Source organism: Loxodonta africana, chromosome 8, assembly GCF_030014295.1.
Source record: "Loxodonta africana isolate mLoxAfr1 chromosome 8, mLoxAfr1.hap2, whole genome shotgun sequence".
NCBI classification, from domain to species: Eukaryota; Metazoa; Chordata; class Mammalia; order Proboscidea; family Elephantidae; genus Loxodonta; species Loxodonta africana.
Genome location: NC_087349.1, coordinates 112,509,976 through 112,528,128, shown reverse-complemented (window position 1 = coordinate 112,528,128; position 18,153 = coordinate 112,509,976). Strand labels below are relative to the sequence as shown.

At 39.9% G+C, this 18,153-nt stretch overlaps 1 protein-coding gene across 1 annotated transcript in view; it reads right to left on the bottom strand.

Annotated features, from left to right (window-relative positions):
* DDC (dopa decarboxylase) overlaps nt 1-18,153 on the bottom strand; it is an 81,617-nt gene that overhangs the window by 13,553 nt on the left and 49,911 nt on the right. The window contains exons 8-10 of the mRNA XM_003407138.4: nt 16,783-16,850; nt 7,543-7,619; nt 351-370 (exon numbers count right to left, since the gene is read on the bottom strand). Of these exons, the coding sequence (XP_003407186.2) occupies nt 351-370; nt 7,543-7,619; nt 16,783-16,850 (165 nt within the window). The remainder of the gene's footprint in view (nt 1-350; nt 371-7,542; nt 7,620-16,782; nt 16,851-18,153) is intronic.

The window sequence follows — 18,153 nt, the reverse complement described above, 5'->3', positions numbered from 1 at the left end:
CAAGCATGTAGCAACAACCTGTAACTGAGGGCCAAGGAATGGAACCCCTTTCTTATGGAGAAATCTGAGTCTCTGGAGTACGGAGAGACGTTCTTTCCCCTCTTCCTAGGAGCACAGTCAAAGAGTGCTTCCTCCTAACCCAAGACCTCTGATTGGTGGGCTCGGCAAACCTGCCCATTGGATAGTGAAGGCCACCTACCTTTTAGTTAGGACCCAGTTAGAAAGTGTCTTTTTGTGGAATCCTGAACATGACAGTAATGAGAAATTGCAGAATTTCTAACACCCAGCATTACACTCATGCTTTGGATTATAACTGACTTGTTGCTTGATGAGACAAATATTCCACTTACCCTGTAGTCAGTGATAAGTCCTGAAAAAAAAAGAAAGAAAAAAAACTGTTAGATGCAGTTGTTAATTAAATGCTTGTTGCAGTTGTTAGCTGCCCTTGACTCTTGTCAGTCCCATGCACAACAGAACAAAATGCTGCCCAGTCCTGTACCACCCTATGACCAGTTACAGATCAGACCATTTTGATCCATAGGGTTTTCACTGGCTGATTTCAGATGTAGATCGCCAGGCCTTTCTTCCTAGTCCATCTTAGTCTAGAAGCTTTGCTGAAACCTGTTCAGCATCGTAGCCACACGCAAGCCTCCGCTGACAGATGGGTGGTGGCTGCACATGGGGTGCACTGGCCAGGAATCAAAGCTGGGTCTCCCACACGGAAGGTGAGGATTCTACGACCGAACCACCACTGCCTTCAATTAAATGCTGAATACCTCTCTTCTTCGAAGTAAATTTCTTATATATGTTGTCTCTAAGCCATGTGCAAACTTCCCAGAGGACTGAGGTTGGATTTTCTTTTCTGTCACTCTATTTTGTGGCACTTCTCAAAGACACAGATTTAAGGGAAGAGCCCTGAGAGAGGATGCCCAAAACACAAATTGGAAATGCTAAATTATTAATGGATTCCCATTAATCTTGCCATCTGCAGTTACATAAGAATGAAAATCTGAAATTTCTTCTAGTGCCCAGTAGCAAGTGAGCATTCAGATCATGCCAACCATTCATCATTCATCCCTTCATGCATGAGACTATGAATTTTTGATATAAAAAATGATTAAAACAGAGAAAAAGAATCAAACTCTTGGCGGAAGTTTCATCTCTGCGTTCTCAGATCTCGTTCCAGTATCGGCACAGAGCAGATACTCAGTGGTCATCTGTTAAATCGCTTTCATTATCCAGGATTCGGTGCGTCACATTGCTTATGAAAAATGGCTGGTTTGCATTTTAGTAGCCCCTCATGCCTAAAGCAGTAAATCTCAAGATAGTATGAGGGAAAAGTACACTGGGCCAGGAGTCTGATAGGTGGGAGTTTCTAGCTGAGTTGTTTTGAGCGGGGGTAAGGTGAGAATGACGAAGGTGGGCTGCAGGCCTGCTGTATTGATTGGTACAGAAGGCAGTCACGTGTTTTGAAAATCTGACCCTCTACTGAAGGCCACAAAAGGAATGCTGTGACTCGTAAACAACCCCCACCTTCCGGGTAATGGTAGCTGCAGTGTGGCCATAAGCAGGCCCTCACTGTGTCCAGCTGTGGCAAGCTGTCCATCTAATGTAATTCACTGTTCGCCCTTACAGACTGCTGTTGATTCACTGCATGGGCAGATCTATGTTATATTTACAAGAAAACAGCTTGTCATGATACCCTGACTGCCATCTGCTGCCAGCAGAGACCAGGCATTTTCTCAATTGCTATTGTCAGGGCCACATTAAAGCATGTGAGGGCCCTTGTTGTTAGTTGTTGTTAGGTGCCCTTGGTTCCAACTCAGAGCAACCCCACATACAACAAAGCAAAACACTGTCCAGTCCTGCGCCATCCTCACAATCGTTGCTATTTTTGAGACCATTGTTGCAGCCATTGTGTCAATCCATCCCACTGAGGGTCTTTCTCTTTTTCGCTGACCTTCTACTTTATCAAGCATGATGTCCTTCTCTAGGGTCTCTTCTCTCCTAATAACATGTCCACCAAAGTACGTGAGACCAAGTCTCGCCATCCTTGCTTCTAAGGAGCATCCCTGCTGTACTTCTTTCAAGACAGATTTGTTTGTTCTTTTGGCAGTCCGTGATATATTGAATATTCTTCACCAACACCATAACTTAAAGGCCTCAATTCTACTTCACTCTTCCATATTCATTGTTCAGCTTTCACATGTATATGATCCATGACTCGGGTCAGGAACGCCTTAGTTCTCAAAGTGACATCCTTGCTTTTTAATACTTTAAAGAGGCCTTCCAGCTTTTTGCCTAATACAATACATCGTTTGATTTCTTGACTGCTGCCTCCATGGGCATTGATTGTGGATCCAAGTGAAATTGTGAAATCCTTGACAACCTCAGTAATTTCTCTATTTATCATGATTTACTTATTGGTCCAGTTGTGAGGATTTTTGTTTTCTTTATGTTGAGGTGTAACCCATACCGAAGGCTGTATGTAGTCTCTGATCTTCATCAGTAAGTGCTTCAAGTCCTCTTCATTTTCAACAAGCAAGGCTGTCTCATGTTCATATTGCAAGCTGTTAATGAATGTTCTTCCAATCCTAATGCCACATTCTTCTTCTTATAGTCCAGCTTCTTGAATTATTTGCTCAGCATACAAACTGAATAAGTATGGTGAAAGGATACAACCCTGACACATACCTTTCCAGACTTTAAACCATTCAGTATCCCCATGTTCTGTTTGAATGACTGCCTCTTGGTCTATGTACAGGTTCCTCAGGAGCACAATTAAGTGTTATAGAATTTCCATTCTTTGTAATTTATCTGTAATTTGTTATGGTCCACACAGTTGAATGCCTTTGCATAGTCACTAAAACATCTTTGTGGTATTCTTTGCTTTCAGCCAAGATTCATCTGACATCAGCAATGATATCCCTCGTTCCACGACCTCTTCTGAATCCAGCTGGAAGTTCTGGCAGTTCCTTGTCAATGTACAGCTACAATTGCTTTTGAATGAGCTCCAGCAAAATTTTACTATTGTGTGATATTAATGTTATTGTTAAATAATTCCTGCATTCTGTTGGATCACCTTTCCTTGGAATGGGCACAAATATGAATCTCTTCCAGTCGGTTGGCCAGGAAGCTGTCTTCCAAATTTCTTAGCATAGATTAGTGAGTACCTCCAGTGCTGCATCCATTTGTTGAAACATCTCAGCTGATACTCCATCAGTTCCTAGAACCTCGTTTTTCGACATTCCCTTCAGCACAGCTTGGATTTCTTCCTTCAGTTTCATCAGTTCTCAATCATTCACTACCTCCTGAAATGGTTTGAATGTCAACCGGTTCTTTTTGGTACAGTGACTCTGTGGTGTGTGTGTGTGTGTGTGTGTGTATATATATATATATATATATATATATAAAAGCCAAAAACTAAACCCGTTGCCGTCGAGTCAGTTCTGATTCATAGCGACCCTATAGGACCGAGTAGAGCTATTCCATAGAGTTTCCAAGGAACGACTGGTGGATTCCAACTGCCAACCTTTTGGTTAGTAGCTGAACTCTTAAACTGTGCCACCAGGGCTCTGTGTGTGTGTGTGTGTGTGTGCACACGTGTGTGTGTATGCAAAACTGACATATCCAGTAAGGTAAGGGCCCTAAGCACTGATAATCTGTGGTGGCCCCTCTTCTGCTTACTCATGCATTCTAATGGGATATGTGGATTATATATAAACATATATATGTCTCTGTGTGTGTGTCTTAGCTATTCATGATGCAATTTATTTTTAAATGCAACTATAATATTAGCAATTGAATGCGCATGCCACTTTTAGGGGAATGAGATGAACTGGATTATAACGTTCTTAGTGGATGTGGGGCACTAAGAGTTTTACTATATACCACATTTTCTACAAAAGCAACATTCCACATATTCTACAACAAAGAAAATGAGTCAGTGAATTTAGTTGTTTTAACAATCAATGTAAACTTCTGTTGATCTCCCACGAAAAATGGACTTTCACCAATTTTGCTTTTAACGGCTCATACTTTAATTTTGATGCTTATTTCATAATAAATGCTATAATTACAAAAGAACAAATGAAAAGATGCCATAAAAGAAAAGTTAATGTTCAGAAAACAAATATTATGACAAATTATTTTATTTTTAGATCGGACCGAAATGAAAAGGAAAATGTAATTGTTATTGTCTACAAAGGTTATAAAATGTATATTTTATTTCTTTGTGGAATTAATTTCCATATTCAGAGCTACGCACATAATTGTAACAACAGCACCACTTCTCGACAAGCAAGTTTGTTTTGCGAATCATAACGATATCAATCAATTTCCTTAAAAGAAAGTCGGTCTGAAGGCAAATGGAAAATAAAACACATTTATATAATTTTTACTATCTAAATATTTAATTTATTTCCTCAAGGAACTGTTCAATTTCCTTACATGGAGATACGTCAAAATTCTGATAAAATATAAATGTGATGTTCTGATAATTGCCTTTTGTTGCTTTTTTGGAAGACGGATTTTGAAACACTCATCGTTGCAAAACAGAAATATTTTTCACAACAAATAGTGAATTTTGCATCCTGTTTATGTACCTAATACTGTTTGTTTATCAGTTTACATAGAGTAATACCAAGCACTGGGTCTCTTACAACAGGCAATAAAATATGAAACTCACTTGATTCATAAATTAAAACTTTCTGTGTTAGATAAATAGTAATGTTTCCAGTATTTTTGGACCTTTGTTATGTTTGTATTATATTAAATTATTACTGATGTTAGTATTATATTAAATGTATGCTAGATTGCATCTGTGTGTATGCCAAATATATTTTAAAGTTAAAGCTATAAATATTATTGTTTACGAAACTTAAGACATAATTCTGTACATAAATGCCATACAGTTAAAAAGTAACTGGATCGAATTCATTGCAATGGTTGACTTATTCAAGTTCCCTCGCTTTGGCACGTCATCTGAGGCTGGAGTTCCCATTGGTTGTTTAACAGGACCGGAGTGTTTGTATTATCACAAAGACGGTTCTCTCAAAATGAATCAGAGACCTGTTATCTATTGACATAATCTGTCCTTGCCCAGTAACTGCTCATGTTGGATCCAGTTGCATATTGGATGAATGTAGCAAGAGTTAAGCTTGACAGTCCACCCCCACTTCTTGTTTTTTAGAAAGAAACAGTATACTCCCAGGAGACCTGGCAAGATAAGGAATTTCAGTTACACAGTAGGGGACCATAGGAAACAGATGTCGATGAAAGTGTTGAAATGGTAGGGGCCTCATAGCTTAATCAACCTTGCGCATGGGTATCCTCACGACCCTTCACGAACTTTATTTCCGGTCGGCACGTTCCCAGGCACTGGAGTTGGTATCAGTTTCATTTAGTGCCCTGCCAGTTCCCTTCCACTTCGTGCCTGCTTTTCCTTGTGTCCTGTCTGCTTGGTATCTATGGGTCTTTGTGTTAGACAACTGGTACCCTTGTTTTGTTGATGCCCTAGCCACATGCTTACCTTACTTACTGGGTAATCTGTGCCTGGCTGTTGTTGGTGTTGTTAGTTGCTATCCAGTCAGCTCCAACTCACACGGACCCCATGTAAAACAGGACAAAATATTGCCTGGTCCTGTGTCATCTTAACAATTGCTGGTCTGACTGAGTCCATTGTTGCAGCCACTGTGTATTTAGAGTGCCTTCCAGCATTATAGTAGGCAATATTCAGCTGTGATCTATAGGGTCTCCATTGGCTAATTTTCAGAAATAGATCACCAGGCCTTTCCTTCTAGTCTATCTTAGTCTGGAAGCTCTGCTAAAACCTGTCCCCATGGGGGACCCTGCTGGTACTTGAAATACCAGTAGCATAGCTTCCAGCATCACAGCAACATGCAAGCCACCACACTACAACAAACTGACAGACAGGTGGTAGATCGTCTCTATTTGAATCATAAAATGTCAGAGATGGGAGAAAAATGCTGGTCCATCAGACCCAACCCTCTTATTTCACGAATGACTCTGAAAAGGAAAGGCAAAGTTACATAGCAGATCTCAGCTCCTAGGCCAATGCTCCTTCATCCACACCGTGCGGCCCCACCTGAGGATCAGTGTTGTTAAATAAATATAACATAGGTAGCAGAGTCGTCAGCAGCAATTCAACAGTAATTCATTAGTAACAATAGAAATAAAGTAACAGTGCCCCCAAAATGACATGTAATAGGTGCTCAGTAAAAACCGGCCAAATAATCACATGCCTGTCACGAGAGAAAATGAATGAATGACCCTCCTTTTTAGTTTATATAGCTGCACCATCTAACATGGTAGCCATTAGCCACCTGTGGCTATTTAAATATAATTAAAATGAAGTAAAGACCTAGTTCTTCAGTCACACTAGCCACATTTCAAGTGTTCACTAGCCACATACTATATAGAACATCTCCTTCACTGCAGAAAATTCCATCAGGCAGTGCAGTTAGTAGTTCCAGGTAGCCAAGCAACATTGTTAGCCAAAGATGGAGTTTGCTTCTCAGTGAATCTGCTTCCTTAACGACTGGTTAAAGAATTTGGTTCAACTTAGGAGCATCCTTGTACAATTAATTGTTCACTGTTAACATAAAGAATGAGAAACCCCTCTTAGCCAACAGTTTCCTGTGACAATGGTTTTACTTGCATTTTCTGGCCACGGCCCATGGGAAAGGGCCAGAGCCAAGAAAAAGTAGCTATGTTATGTTTCATAGAGTTTTATTGCAGCAGAGAAGAGTATTTTATGACAAGGCACTGGACAAATGTCTTTTGGGTCTTCCCTACTAGGGAACACTCTGCTCCTCAGTCCTTAATGTCACCGTGTCACTGGGAAGCCCAAAACCAAATCCAAGGCTTTCCTCTAGCAAATGTGCGTTCTCTGCTGTGGCCTTGGGAGCAGCCCATGGTCACCACGTGGTAGGACTCATCACAGCTATTGCTGGACAGTTGTCTGCTGGTGCATTTCCCCACTGGACCTCAAGGTGGGCACTGTGCCTCCTTCACTGTCCCATCACCAGTCCCAGGCTAACTGAATGAATGCAGTGTGCATTTTGTATACCAACCCTACCTGTGGCTCCATCTTCACTCCCACCCCTACCCAACCTTCTTTGTTTACTTTTTTTTTTTTCCCTTTGGAGGTATTGGCGTAAGCTGATGCAAATCTTTTTTCAGAAAGGCATCAGGACAGTCATTATTCTAAAGATGTTTCTTTACATGTACGAGGTGCCCGTGCACCTCTTGGTCCTGTGCACACCGTTCCCGGCTCCTGCCCCTGCCCTGAGCACCAGGTTCTAGGTGCTCGGTGAAAGGGCACCTCCTACACAGGGAGCCCACGGCACCATGACGAACCCACCCCACGGGGAAAGAATGCTGAGCATTGCCTCTGTTCCCACCCAACCACCAGTGGGGGTAAAAGCTCTACTTCTGCCGCCTAGACACTTCGGGTGCAGCGCTGAGGAAACCGGAACCAGAACCGGAAACAGCCTGTAAAAAGCAAGCGCGAGAGCTTACCCGAATCCTGGTGGCTGTGCTTCAGGTAAACGGGGTCCAGTTTAAAGGCTCCTGTTAAGTTGTTTCTGTTTTTCACCCTGGTTTAGAGAACAAATAACAGGACTTAACAACAGAATGTCTTACATTAAATGCTGCTCTTCCTGTGCCCATGAGTCCTGCTCCTTCTTTTTCACCTGGTGAATGAAGGACGTCCTTCTCTCAAGGCTCCCCTCAGACACCCTGCAGTCACGCCCTCTGCTGTGCTCCCACAACACCCTGGCCTCACCTCTACCCAATGTCTGTGGCATCAGTGCCCACTCACGGAGACCCCATGAGTGTCAGAGTAGAACTGTGCTCCATGGGATTTTCAGTGGCTCATTTTTGGAAGTAGATCTCTGGGCCTTTCTTCTGAGGTGGCTCACAGTGCACTTAACCATTTGCACCACCCAGGGACTTCTGGCCTCCCCTCTAACACAGCACTAATCTCCTAGCTCAGAGCACCTGGCATAAGGATAGCGTTGTTCCTTTCCGTACTCTCAGGGCCTGGCATGGTTGGTGCCTGCCCCGGACGAGTCTGTAAGTGTATGCTGACTAAATAAACACATGGGTTAGCAAATGAGAAGACGGAGACAGCTGAGGTGGCATGTGCTGTGGGCCCAGTGCCACAGACCTGTCTTCAGCACTCCATCCTTTCATACCTATTTGTCCCATGGACATTCAAATTGATAGTCTGGATAACTCGGCCAAAACCCTTGTTTGGACTGGGATTGGAGGGACGTAAGCTTTCCGATAATTGCTTCTCTGCTTCATTTAGCAGTGTGGACACCATCTCAAAGCAATTTTGTGGTAAATAAAATATCCTAGGGGCAAACTAGAGAAGAAAGCTCTGACAGGAGCTTAGGCTTGAAAACAAAAATAATGTGAAAGATAAAACCCAGTAAGCATGAAATAAGGATGCCAGGATGGGAACTACCAATGAGGAGACAGGAAAGAGAAGAAGACTAGATTTATTTATGACATATAATTGATGTTTCGTTTCTTGAAAAGGTTAAAACCATAACTATGTCAGTAAGCAGTAATAAAACTTTCTAGTGTGTATTCGCTGTTTGACCTATGGAAGAAAAATCAAATTGCACTTAATGTTATGTGTGTATATATAGAAATTTTATTGCATCTTAGAAGAACATTCAACAAAGAGCCATTGGAGAAATTTCCTTTCCCTCTTTCTATGTCAGGGAGAGCTGTGTTCCTTAGTCCTAAAAGTATGTGTGTGTATACATACATACATATGTGTATATATATAAAAAACAGCATATGTGTGGCCGACTGCTAGTTGAAAGACTGATGGTTCCAACCAACCCTGAGGTGCCTCAGAAGACAGATCTGGTGATCTGTTTCTAATTGCAGCCTTAAAAACCCTATGGAACAGTTCTACACTGCACACATGGGGTTTCCATGAGTTGGAATCTGCCCAATGGCAACTAACAACAACAACAAATTATATATATATGACAGATAAACCCATACAAAACCATATGTATACATATAGAGAGAATGTGTCCCCGAGAGGTACAAACGGTTAACGCGCTCGGCTGCTAACTGAAAGGTGGGAGGTTCAAGTCCACCCGGAGTTATCCTGGAAGAGAGGCCTGGCAATCTACTTCTAAAATCAGTCATTGAAACTCATATCAGTTTTCATTAAATAAAAGCGTTTCTAGAATGACAATCAGTTGCTACCTAAATTCATTAAAGATAGGAAGATAAACATGCTTATACCTTACAATAAGAAATCTAAGTAAAATCTGAACTATTTCCTGAGAGTGAGAGAAATATAAAAATAATAAAAATGAGTGGGGAAGAGGATTCAGGAATAGCTTTCCTGAGCAAGTTTTTACCAAATTCTTTAATATCTGGGATGCATTCGTTTACTCTTGCCCAACGATTGGAGAAAATGACAACATAAGTCTGCCATCAAGATTAGTAATTATATAATAATTAGCGGATGAGTAGTCAGTTGATTTTTATTCTAAAGTCATATTACATCTTGCATTATTTTTACCTAATAGAAAATGTTGTCACTTCTGAAGAAATGAGGTGTAAATAAGTTTTCCAAGGTAGCTGAAGCCAGTCTTTTTAAGTTTATAATAACTGTTATAAAAATTTCCAAAAATACAAAAAAGAAAGAAAGAAAGACAATTCCTATAGAGTATGGTTTTACTCTGACATACATGGGGTCACTACAAGTTGGAGTCGACTCGATAGCAACAGTTTTACAGAGAGAGAGAGAGAGTGAGACAGAGATCATGTGGAAAGAGAGGAGGACAAAGAGAGGGGAAGACAAAAAAAAAAAAAAAAAACTCATTGCTGTCTAGTCAATTCCGACTCATAGCTACCCTATAGTATAGACCAGTACTGCCCCAGTGGGCTTCCAAGGAGCAGCTGATGGATTGGAACTACAGGCCTTTTGGTTAGCAGCCAAGCTGTTAACCACTGCACCACCTCTGTCAACAGAACTCTGCCCTTTGCAAGTGGAGATCACACTTCCCTTCCCATTGACTGTCAGTAATGGCCTTTGAGCTGCCTTTTTTTTTTAATTAAAAAACGTTATGCAGTGTTAACGCTATACAAAATCATATAAAGACACACAAAATGGTATAAAATCCATCATCCACTCTTGAAATAAAACTGCCACACAGTTAAATCTTCTTGTGTGTCCCCCTCACCTCACCCCCTCCTTAACCCCTAGAGGAGGCCCCTAGGCTGGATATGTGTTTATCACTCCTATGTAGTTCTACAAAATTTTCTATAAAAATCACTAAGCAATCTATAGTATTGTGTTGCATATTTTAAACAACAAAAAAGGGCACCAAACTCTGTGTGTTTTTGTAAAACTTATTTTTTTTTTCCTTAAAAATATCCTTGGGAATTTCACACCCATTGCTATCTGTAGCTCTAGTTCGTTCATCTTCACTACCTCACTGAATTGTTTTGAATGAGCGTATCACAATTCCTTCTTCCTCCTGTGGTTTCCAATCTCATGTTAAGACAAACTATGATGGTTTGAACACTTGTGCGCATTTCCTGGTGCACGTGAGCCCTGGAACCTCCGGGATAGGTGTCTCGTTATGGATGGGATGTAACATACAAGAACCACAACTTTATGTGACAGATAGAGCCAAATCAGTCTCCAAAATGGCTGTGCCAATTAATATCAAAACTTTTTTTAGTATCAAGAGGCTTTGGTTTTGACAATCTTTAGTGTTTCACTGTGATTTTAATTTGCATTCCTGATCCCTTAATAAAAGTTGAGTAGCTTTGCATTTACTGAGGCCATTCCTGATTCCTGTTTGGTGAGAAAAAAAAAATTTTTTTTAATTATACTTTAGATGAAGGTTTACAGAACCAATTAGCTTCTCATTAAACAGTACACATATTGTTTTGTGACATTGGTTACCAACCCCGTGACATATCAACTCCCTCCCTTCTCGACCTTGGGTTCCCTATGGTGAGAAAATTTTTATTCATTTTTCTATTAGGTTGTTTCTCTCTGACATACTGGATTGTAAAAATTCTGTAGATATTATAAATATGAATTTATATACATATGGGGCTGTTTCTGGGCTTTCTCTTCCGACCTCCTGCTCTTCTTATCTATGCCTGTGCTGGTCCCACCCTGGCTTTAACATTGGTGATTTATGGCAATATTGATTTTTGATAGGGCAAGTCTTTCAAAATTTTCTTCTTCAAAATTCTCTTGGGCTACTTGTAATCCTGTGCTTATCTACATAAATACTAGACTCAGTTGTATCAAGTTCCATAAAAATATTCAGTCAGGATACTTATTAGAATTGCATTATGGTCTGATATCCACTCATTTTGTCTATATCATTCCATTTAAGTAGGACTTCTTTAATAGCTTCCAAAAAATTGTAAAATTTTCTCCATAAAAATCTAAATGTTTTGAGATATTAATTCTTAATAACCTGATATCTTTTCTTGCTATTATAATGAGTATCTTTTTAAAAAAAAATTAGATGTGCAGTTTATTGTAGCAAATGTAAGAGAATGCAACTTTAAAAATTGTTAGTGTATCCAGAACTCTTGCAATCTTCCCTTATTAATCTTCATGCTTTGGTTGAAGACTCTTTTTCCTTTTTTTATTGCAAACAGTCACACCCTCTGAGAAGAATGAGAATTTTATATCTTCCATTCTAATCCTTCTACTTTTACTACTTTGTCTTCTCTTACTATGCAAGCTTGGAAATTGCGATGTTAAATAGAAGTGGTGATTCTGGGAATCCTTATTTTGTTCCTAATTATAAAGGAAATGCTTCTAATATTTCACCATTAAGAATAAGTTTGCTGTAGGTTTTTGGTAGATATCTTTTATCAGGTTAAAAAAGTTCTTTTTTGTTCCTATTTTACTAAGATTTTTGTCATGGATAGGTGTTTAATTTTATCTACCTCTTTAATTTTTTCATCTAATGTTATTTTTTTCCTCCTTTACAGTTAACATAGTAAATGATATTTTTAAATCTTCTAATATTAAACCAACCTGGCATATCTGGAATAAGCACAATTTGTTCATGGAATGCTATCCTGTTTTTGTTTGTTTGTTTAACATCATTGAATTTTATTTGCTAATGTTTTACTTAGAATTTTTAAATTTAACTTTGTGAGATTGTCCTATAGTTATTCTTCCTCAAAGTTATGCTTGCTTCGTGACATAAGAGAGGGCCTGTGTCCTCTTTTCCTGTTCACTGTGAATTACATTATGATTAGACTGATAAATCCCTTGATTTAAAAAACAACCAAAAAAACCCTTGCTCCAGGAGAATAGAGACCAATTGTTGTACCTTGGATAGCCACTAGTTCTAGATGTTTTTTACATATTCAGCCACAAGGACTCAGCATATTAAAGGGCACCAGATAATTTCATTATTACATAAGAAGTAAGTTTACAGATTCAGGAAAGACAATTTTACCCATGTAGGCATTTTTTTTTTTTTAGGCATGCATGATTACCTAATATAAGATAAAATACACTGTGTATTTCCCAATTTTGAAATTGCTTTATGCATTTTCCTAACTTTAATGATCACAAACTACACCACAATACACTCACTTTCATCCCTAAAGAGACTCAAAAACCCTCAGCACGCAACAATGATTCAAGAAAGACTCGATTCATTATCCCTATTATATATGGAAATAGATACTGTTTGGTAGCTTAATTGTGATGAAATCATTGAAGAACTTGTAAGAGCAAAGACTAGAAGAAATGTTTTCTAATTACAACAAGTTAGGGACGAAAGATCTACCTAAAAATAAAATACAGTAGTTTGCTATAAAAATAAACAAAAAAAAACTTCCAACATAACTGAATTTAAAATAAAAACAAACTTTGTATGTAATAAACATGTTCAAAGGCTATAAAAATTGTACCACAAAATTAAATACGATTTGGAAAAAATCAGGCCTTTTTAAAGGTAGATAAGCCATACCCCAGGCACGTATGAAATTTGAGACTATATCTGGAGAAGATCTGATATCAAAGAGGCATTAAGATCTGGGCAGAGTCATACAGATTTACATATAAAAGACTCAAAATGCCAAATAAACAATAAAAAGCTTATAAACAGAATAATGAAATCATTATGAAACGTATTTATTGTGCTTGTAATGATGGCAAGTTTTAGAAACTTCAATTATCTTGTCCATTTCAATATTTAAAGAATATAACCAATGTGTTTAAATTATGGACTAAACCATTGGTAAAATTTCATTAAACAGAGACACTTCTTATTTTAAAGAATACAAAAAAAGCCACTGACAGCAAAAAAAAAAAAAATTCCTGTTTGTCTTATTAGCAGTCTTGAAAGACAGTTATAAAAATTTACAAATTAGGATTGTTTGTTTGCTGTTTTTCTAAACTCTTAGGCATTTAGAGGGATGGCTGTCCTTTTCCGAATTGTTCCCAAAGTCCTAACGGGCTTCCTTAGTTATTATCTGTATTCTATTGTGTTAGGGTAGCTTACATTGTTGCAATCATCTCTCAAAGAATCAAAATATCTTCTTGATTCCGTGGATATTCAGAACAGCACACCAGACACTCAACACTAACTAAATGGCTCAGAAAGTTTCCTGGCACCTATCAAACCCATTGCTGCCGAGTCGATTCTGACTCATAGTGACCTATAGGACAGAGTAGAAAACTGCCCGGTAGGGTTTCCAAGGAGCAGCTGGTGGATTCAAACTGCTGACCTTTTGGTTAGCAGCTGAGGTCTTAACCACTGTGCCACCAAGCCTCCGTGGCACCTACCAGCACTCATAAATATCTATTATTTTATCCGGGTCATAATTGAAACATCTTGGCAAGCCTCGAGCTCCTGCCTCTGGTCAGGATTAACTATGACACTCCTGGTTAAGTCTCCCCATTCGCAACAGCCCTTAGCTCCTCTTGTCCATGATGATTTCATGGCTTATGTTGTCTAGTAAAAAAAAAAAAAAAAAAAGTACCTTACCAGCATCTAAATACGCTGTTTGCTACATCACTGTGTCCTAGGAGGCCAGTGACCCCATTACACAATGAAAGCATCCCGGTAGTGCCCACTATGTTATGGATAGAACTGTGTCCCCCCAAAATAAGTATTGTAAATCCTAACAGCTATACCAGTGAAAAGAAGCCCTGGTGGCACAATAGTTAAGCATTCAACTGTTAACCGAAAGGTTGGCAGTTCAAATCCACCCAGCAGCTCCGCAGGAAAGAGACCTGGTGATCTGTTCCTATAAAGATTAGGGTCTAGAAAACCCTATGGGGCAGTTCTGCTTTGTCACATGGGGTTACTAGGAGTCTAAATCAACACAATAGTACCTAACAAGAACAACAACATACCTGTGGATATAATCCCACTAGGGCATAGAGTTTTTCTTTCTTATGTTAACGAGGCCAAATCAGCCTAGGGTGTGTTTTAAGTCAATCACTTTTGAGATATAAAAGGAGTAGATGAGACACAAAGGCAAGGAAGCACAGATGGGGGATACAGATGCCATGCCACATAAGCATCACCAAGAATGGGGGAACAGAAGCTGAAAAAGGACAAAGACCTTCCCCAGAGCTGACAAAGACAGAAAGCTTTCCCCTAGAGGCGGCACCCTGAATTCGGACTTCTAGCCTCTGCAACTGTGAGAAAATAAATTTCTGTTCATTAAAGCCACCCATTTGTGTATTTCTGTTACAGCAGCACTAAGAAACTGAGTCACCCTGCTAGCTGGCTGTCTGATGGCACTCTGATAAGAACCTGGTCATCTAAACTCCAGCTCCACAGAGAGGTTTTGCAACTGATCAAATTCCCCAGCAGAGTTAAGCTACAGTTCAATCAAAACTAAATTTTGAAAAAAATAAGCTTCGGATACTCTGTATAAAATACCTTTAGGTAAAGGTAGGTACTTCAGGTAAAATAGAAAAACATAACCACAAGATTATAAAAGAACACTAACATTCATAACAACTATAGATTTTATAAACACTTATTAACAAAACACAAACAAACAAACTCGTTGTCGTCAAGTCAATTCTGACTCATTCTCATCCTACAGGACGGAGTAGAACTGCCCCATAGGGTTTCCAAGGAGTGGCTGATGGATTCAAACTGCCGACCTTTTGGTTAGCAGCCGAGCTCTTAACCATTGAGCCACATTAGCAATAAAAAATTCCACCACCCATCTGTTGGTGTGTCATTCTGTGATGGCTTGCATATTACTGGGATGCTGGATGCTTCGCCACCAGTATTTCAAATACCAGCAGGGTCACCCATGGTGGACAGGTTTCAGTGGAGCTTCTAGAGTAAGACAGACTAGGAAGAAAGGCCTGGTGATGTACTTATGAAAATCCAATGAAAACCCTAGAATCAGGCAGAAGAGACTCTTGTTTGACTGGACCAAATATGGCAACAATTGTGAAGATGGTGCATGACCAGACAGCGTTTCATTCCGTTATACGTAAGATCTCCATGAGTCAGAGTTGACTCGATGGCAGCTAAAAACAACAAATACAAAATTAAGTCTGATGTGCCCGTATACTAATTGGTGTTAAAATCAAGTATCAAAAGTTTGGGGAAAGGAATATGACAAGAAAATAATTTGATTTGAACTGAAGGAAAGCACTCAAAATATGGTTCACCTTTAAATAAATTAGCAAAAGGGCTAACTGATCATTTGATAAACTAGGAGAATTGACCCGTGTTGGATTGTGTCAGCAGAGGCGTAACTAGGATATGGCAGGTATTGCACCGGCCCTGGAAACATGGCGCCACTGGGCCGTTTCTTTTAACACACTATGGCCAGTGGCGTATCTAGGAAAAATGATGCCCATGGCAAACACTGAAATTGCGCCCCTGTCCAAATATCTGACATCTGTCTTTCAAAAACACAAGTCAAGCTCGTTGACCTTTTAATTAACACATTTCCTTGCTTGAGGAAGGATGTTAGGAGGTACCAGGTTCATAGAAACTGCTCAGTGGCGCCATGTGCCTAGAGCCAATGCAATACCCTAGGTATGCCACCGTGTATGAGAGGCTTTTCTTACAATTCCAAGGTGAAAAGCCACTCGTTTAATTGTACATTGAACAATTCCATACAAAATTCATGCAAAGCCTCTTGTCCTAAGTTTGATTAATCAATTTCTTACTCTAAAAAAGTTAGAACATTAATCAATGTTCTCATACCACTCCTCATCGTGTTGTCTCTCAAACATCATCTATACAAGGTAATATCATCCGCTTTAAATTCTGAGTTCTTTTTCTTGCTCTAAGCATAACCAAAGTGATTATGGCACAGTTATTAAGAAGTTCCCTCTTAGGAAATAAGGGTATTTTTTTTTTCTTTACCAAATTATTTTAAGGTGTTGGGTTGGTTAAGAATCTAGGAATAAAAATACAGAAACAACTGAATTAGAAACACGTACTACAATTTCTTTGCATTTGTTTTCTGTCAATAGTAGATAAATCAAATCACAGATTTTTCTCTGTCTTTTTTTCTCTTCTGCCAGCACACTGCAATAATATATTATAGGTAACAGCTTACAACCAGGGTAAGATTTAGAAAGAATTCTATCAGCGTTTCAAAAACCAGAGCAAGTTAAGCGACTCTATGTGCCTTTCCAGTTCTAGCATCCTCCCCAGGCAGGCTTCTTTCAAACAAACGATCTCTGAGTAGCAAGGGGCACAGGGTAACTGACACTTAATAAATGGGGAAACTTACCACATGGCAGAGCAGTCAAAATTCACCAAAAGCCATTTGTGGGGATTAAAGTTAAATGAATCGGCAAACTGCCAGGGAATGACAAAAAAAAAAAAGAAGAAGAAAAACATGTTAATTATAAACCAACAAAGACCTCACACACAATAATGAAAAGTTTTGCTCTCAGATAAAAACCAAGAGGCCAGAGGCCACAGCATGAGACCCCAGAAGGAGAATCGAAGTGAAGTCATTGAAATCATAGAATATGAGGCATGAGGACAACTGAGACTAGGGTTCCAGCCTGGGCTCTGGAAGTTGCCGAAATTGCAGACTTGAGAAACCACCTGACCTCTCTGAGCCCCTTTCTCTTCATTTTCAAATAGTAATAATAAATCATACCTCATGAAACAGGCAACTAAATATAGAGCTGATTCTGGGTTGACGCACAAAAGAGGGAGGATAGCTGTGGAGTCAGAGAACCCCAGTTTTGAATCCCAACTCAAATGCTTACTCTGTGTGAAGTGGGATGGGAACTCCTGCTTCATGGTCATGTTGTGAAGCAGCAGAGGCCTCAGCCCAGCACCTGACAGAGTAAGCCCTCAAGCATGCCTGTTACCTCAGTGGCTGATCTGTGGTTGTTACCAGCCTTGTGGTGGCCCCAGGGAATACACATAATGAGAACATGGCTACTGCCTTTCAGGAGCCTCCTGGTTAAGTGGTGAAATTGGATAGGAGAACAGATCATCCAAATGAAAAATGAAAGCAACCATCAGGCAACTAACACAGGGCACCTGGTTTATACAGAGGAAGAGGTGGGGCTGGGAGTGTGCTCTGCAGAGGTGGCATCCCACAGGACTGGGGGCCAGTGATGTGCACCTTGGATGAGGGTCACTGATTCAAAACCTGGACAGGCTTCACATACCATGATTCTGCTAACCCTCAGGACACAGGGCCAGGCATCCAGAGATGTTCTCAAAGCATTTGTGGAAAAAGTGAAATGAAGAACCTCATTCTTTTCCATGGTGGAGAGAGCACAGAGTTTGGAGCAAGGACCCAGACTCTAGTCTTAGTTCTTCCACTCCCTAGCCGAGTGCCCTTGGAGAAATAATGCTATAGGAACTCATAGATGAGGGATTGGATCGGTAATCATCTCTAAAGCCTTTCTAGTAGAGCTTCCTACCATTTATGTGTTTAGCTCCTAATGTGGCGTAGGGTTATCACATTCCACGAAAAGGATGCATTTTGAAGACCTTGAATCTTTCATAATACGCAGAATCCAAAAGACCACAGCCCGACGCACACCCTAACAAAGGGTGTGTGGCGGGGGGGGGGAGTTGTTTATACGTGAGGTGATGCCCGTGTGTCATCACAACTAGTGGCTCTCCTGCTTTG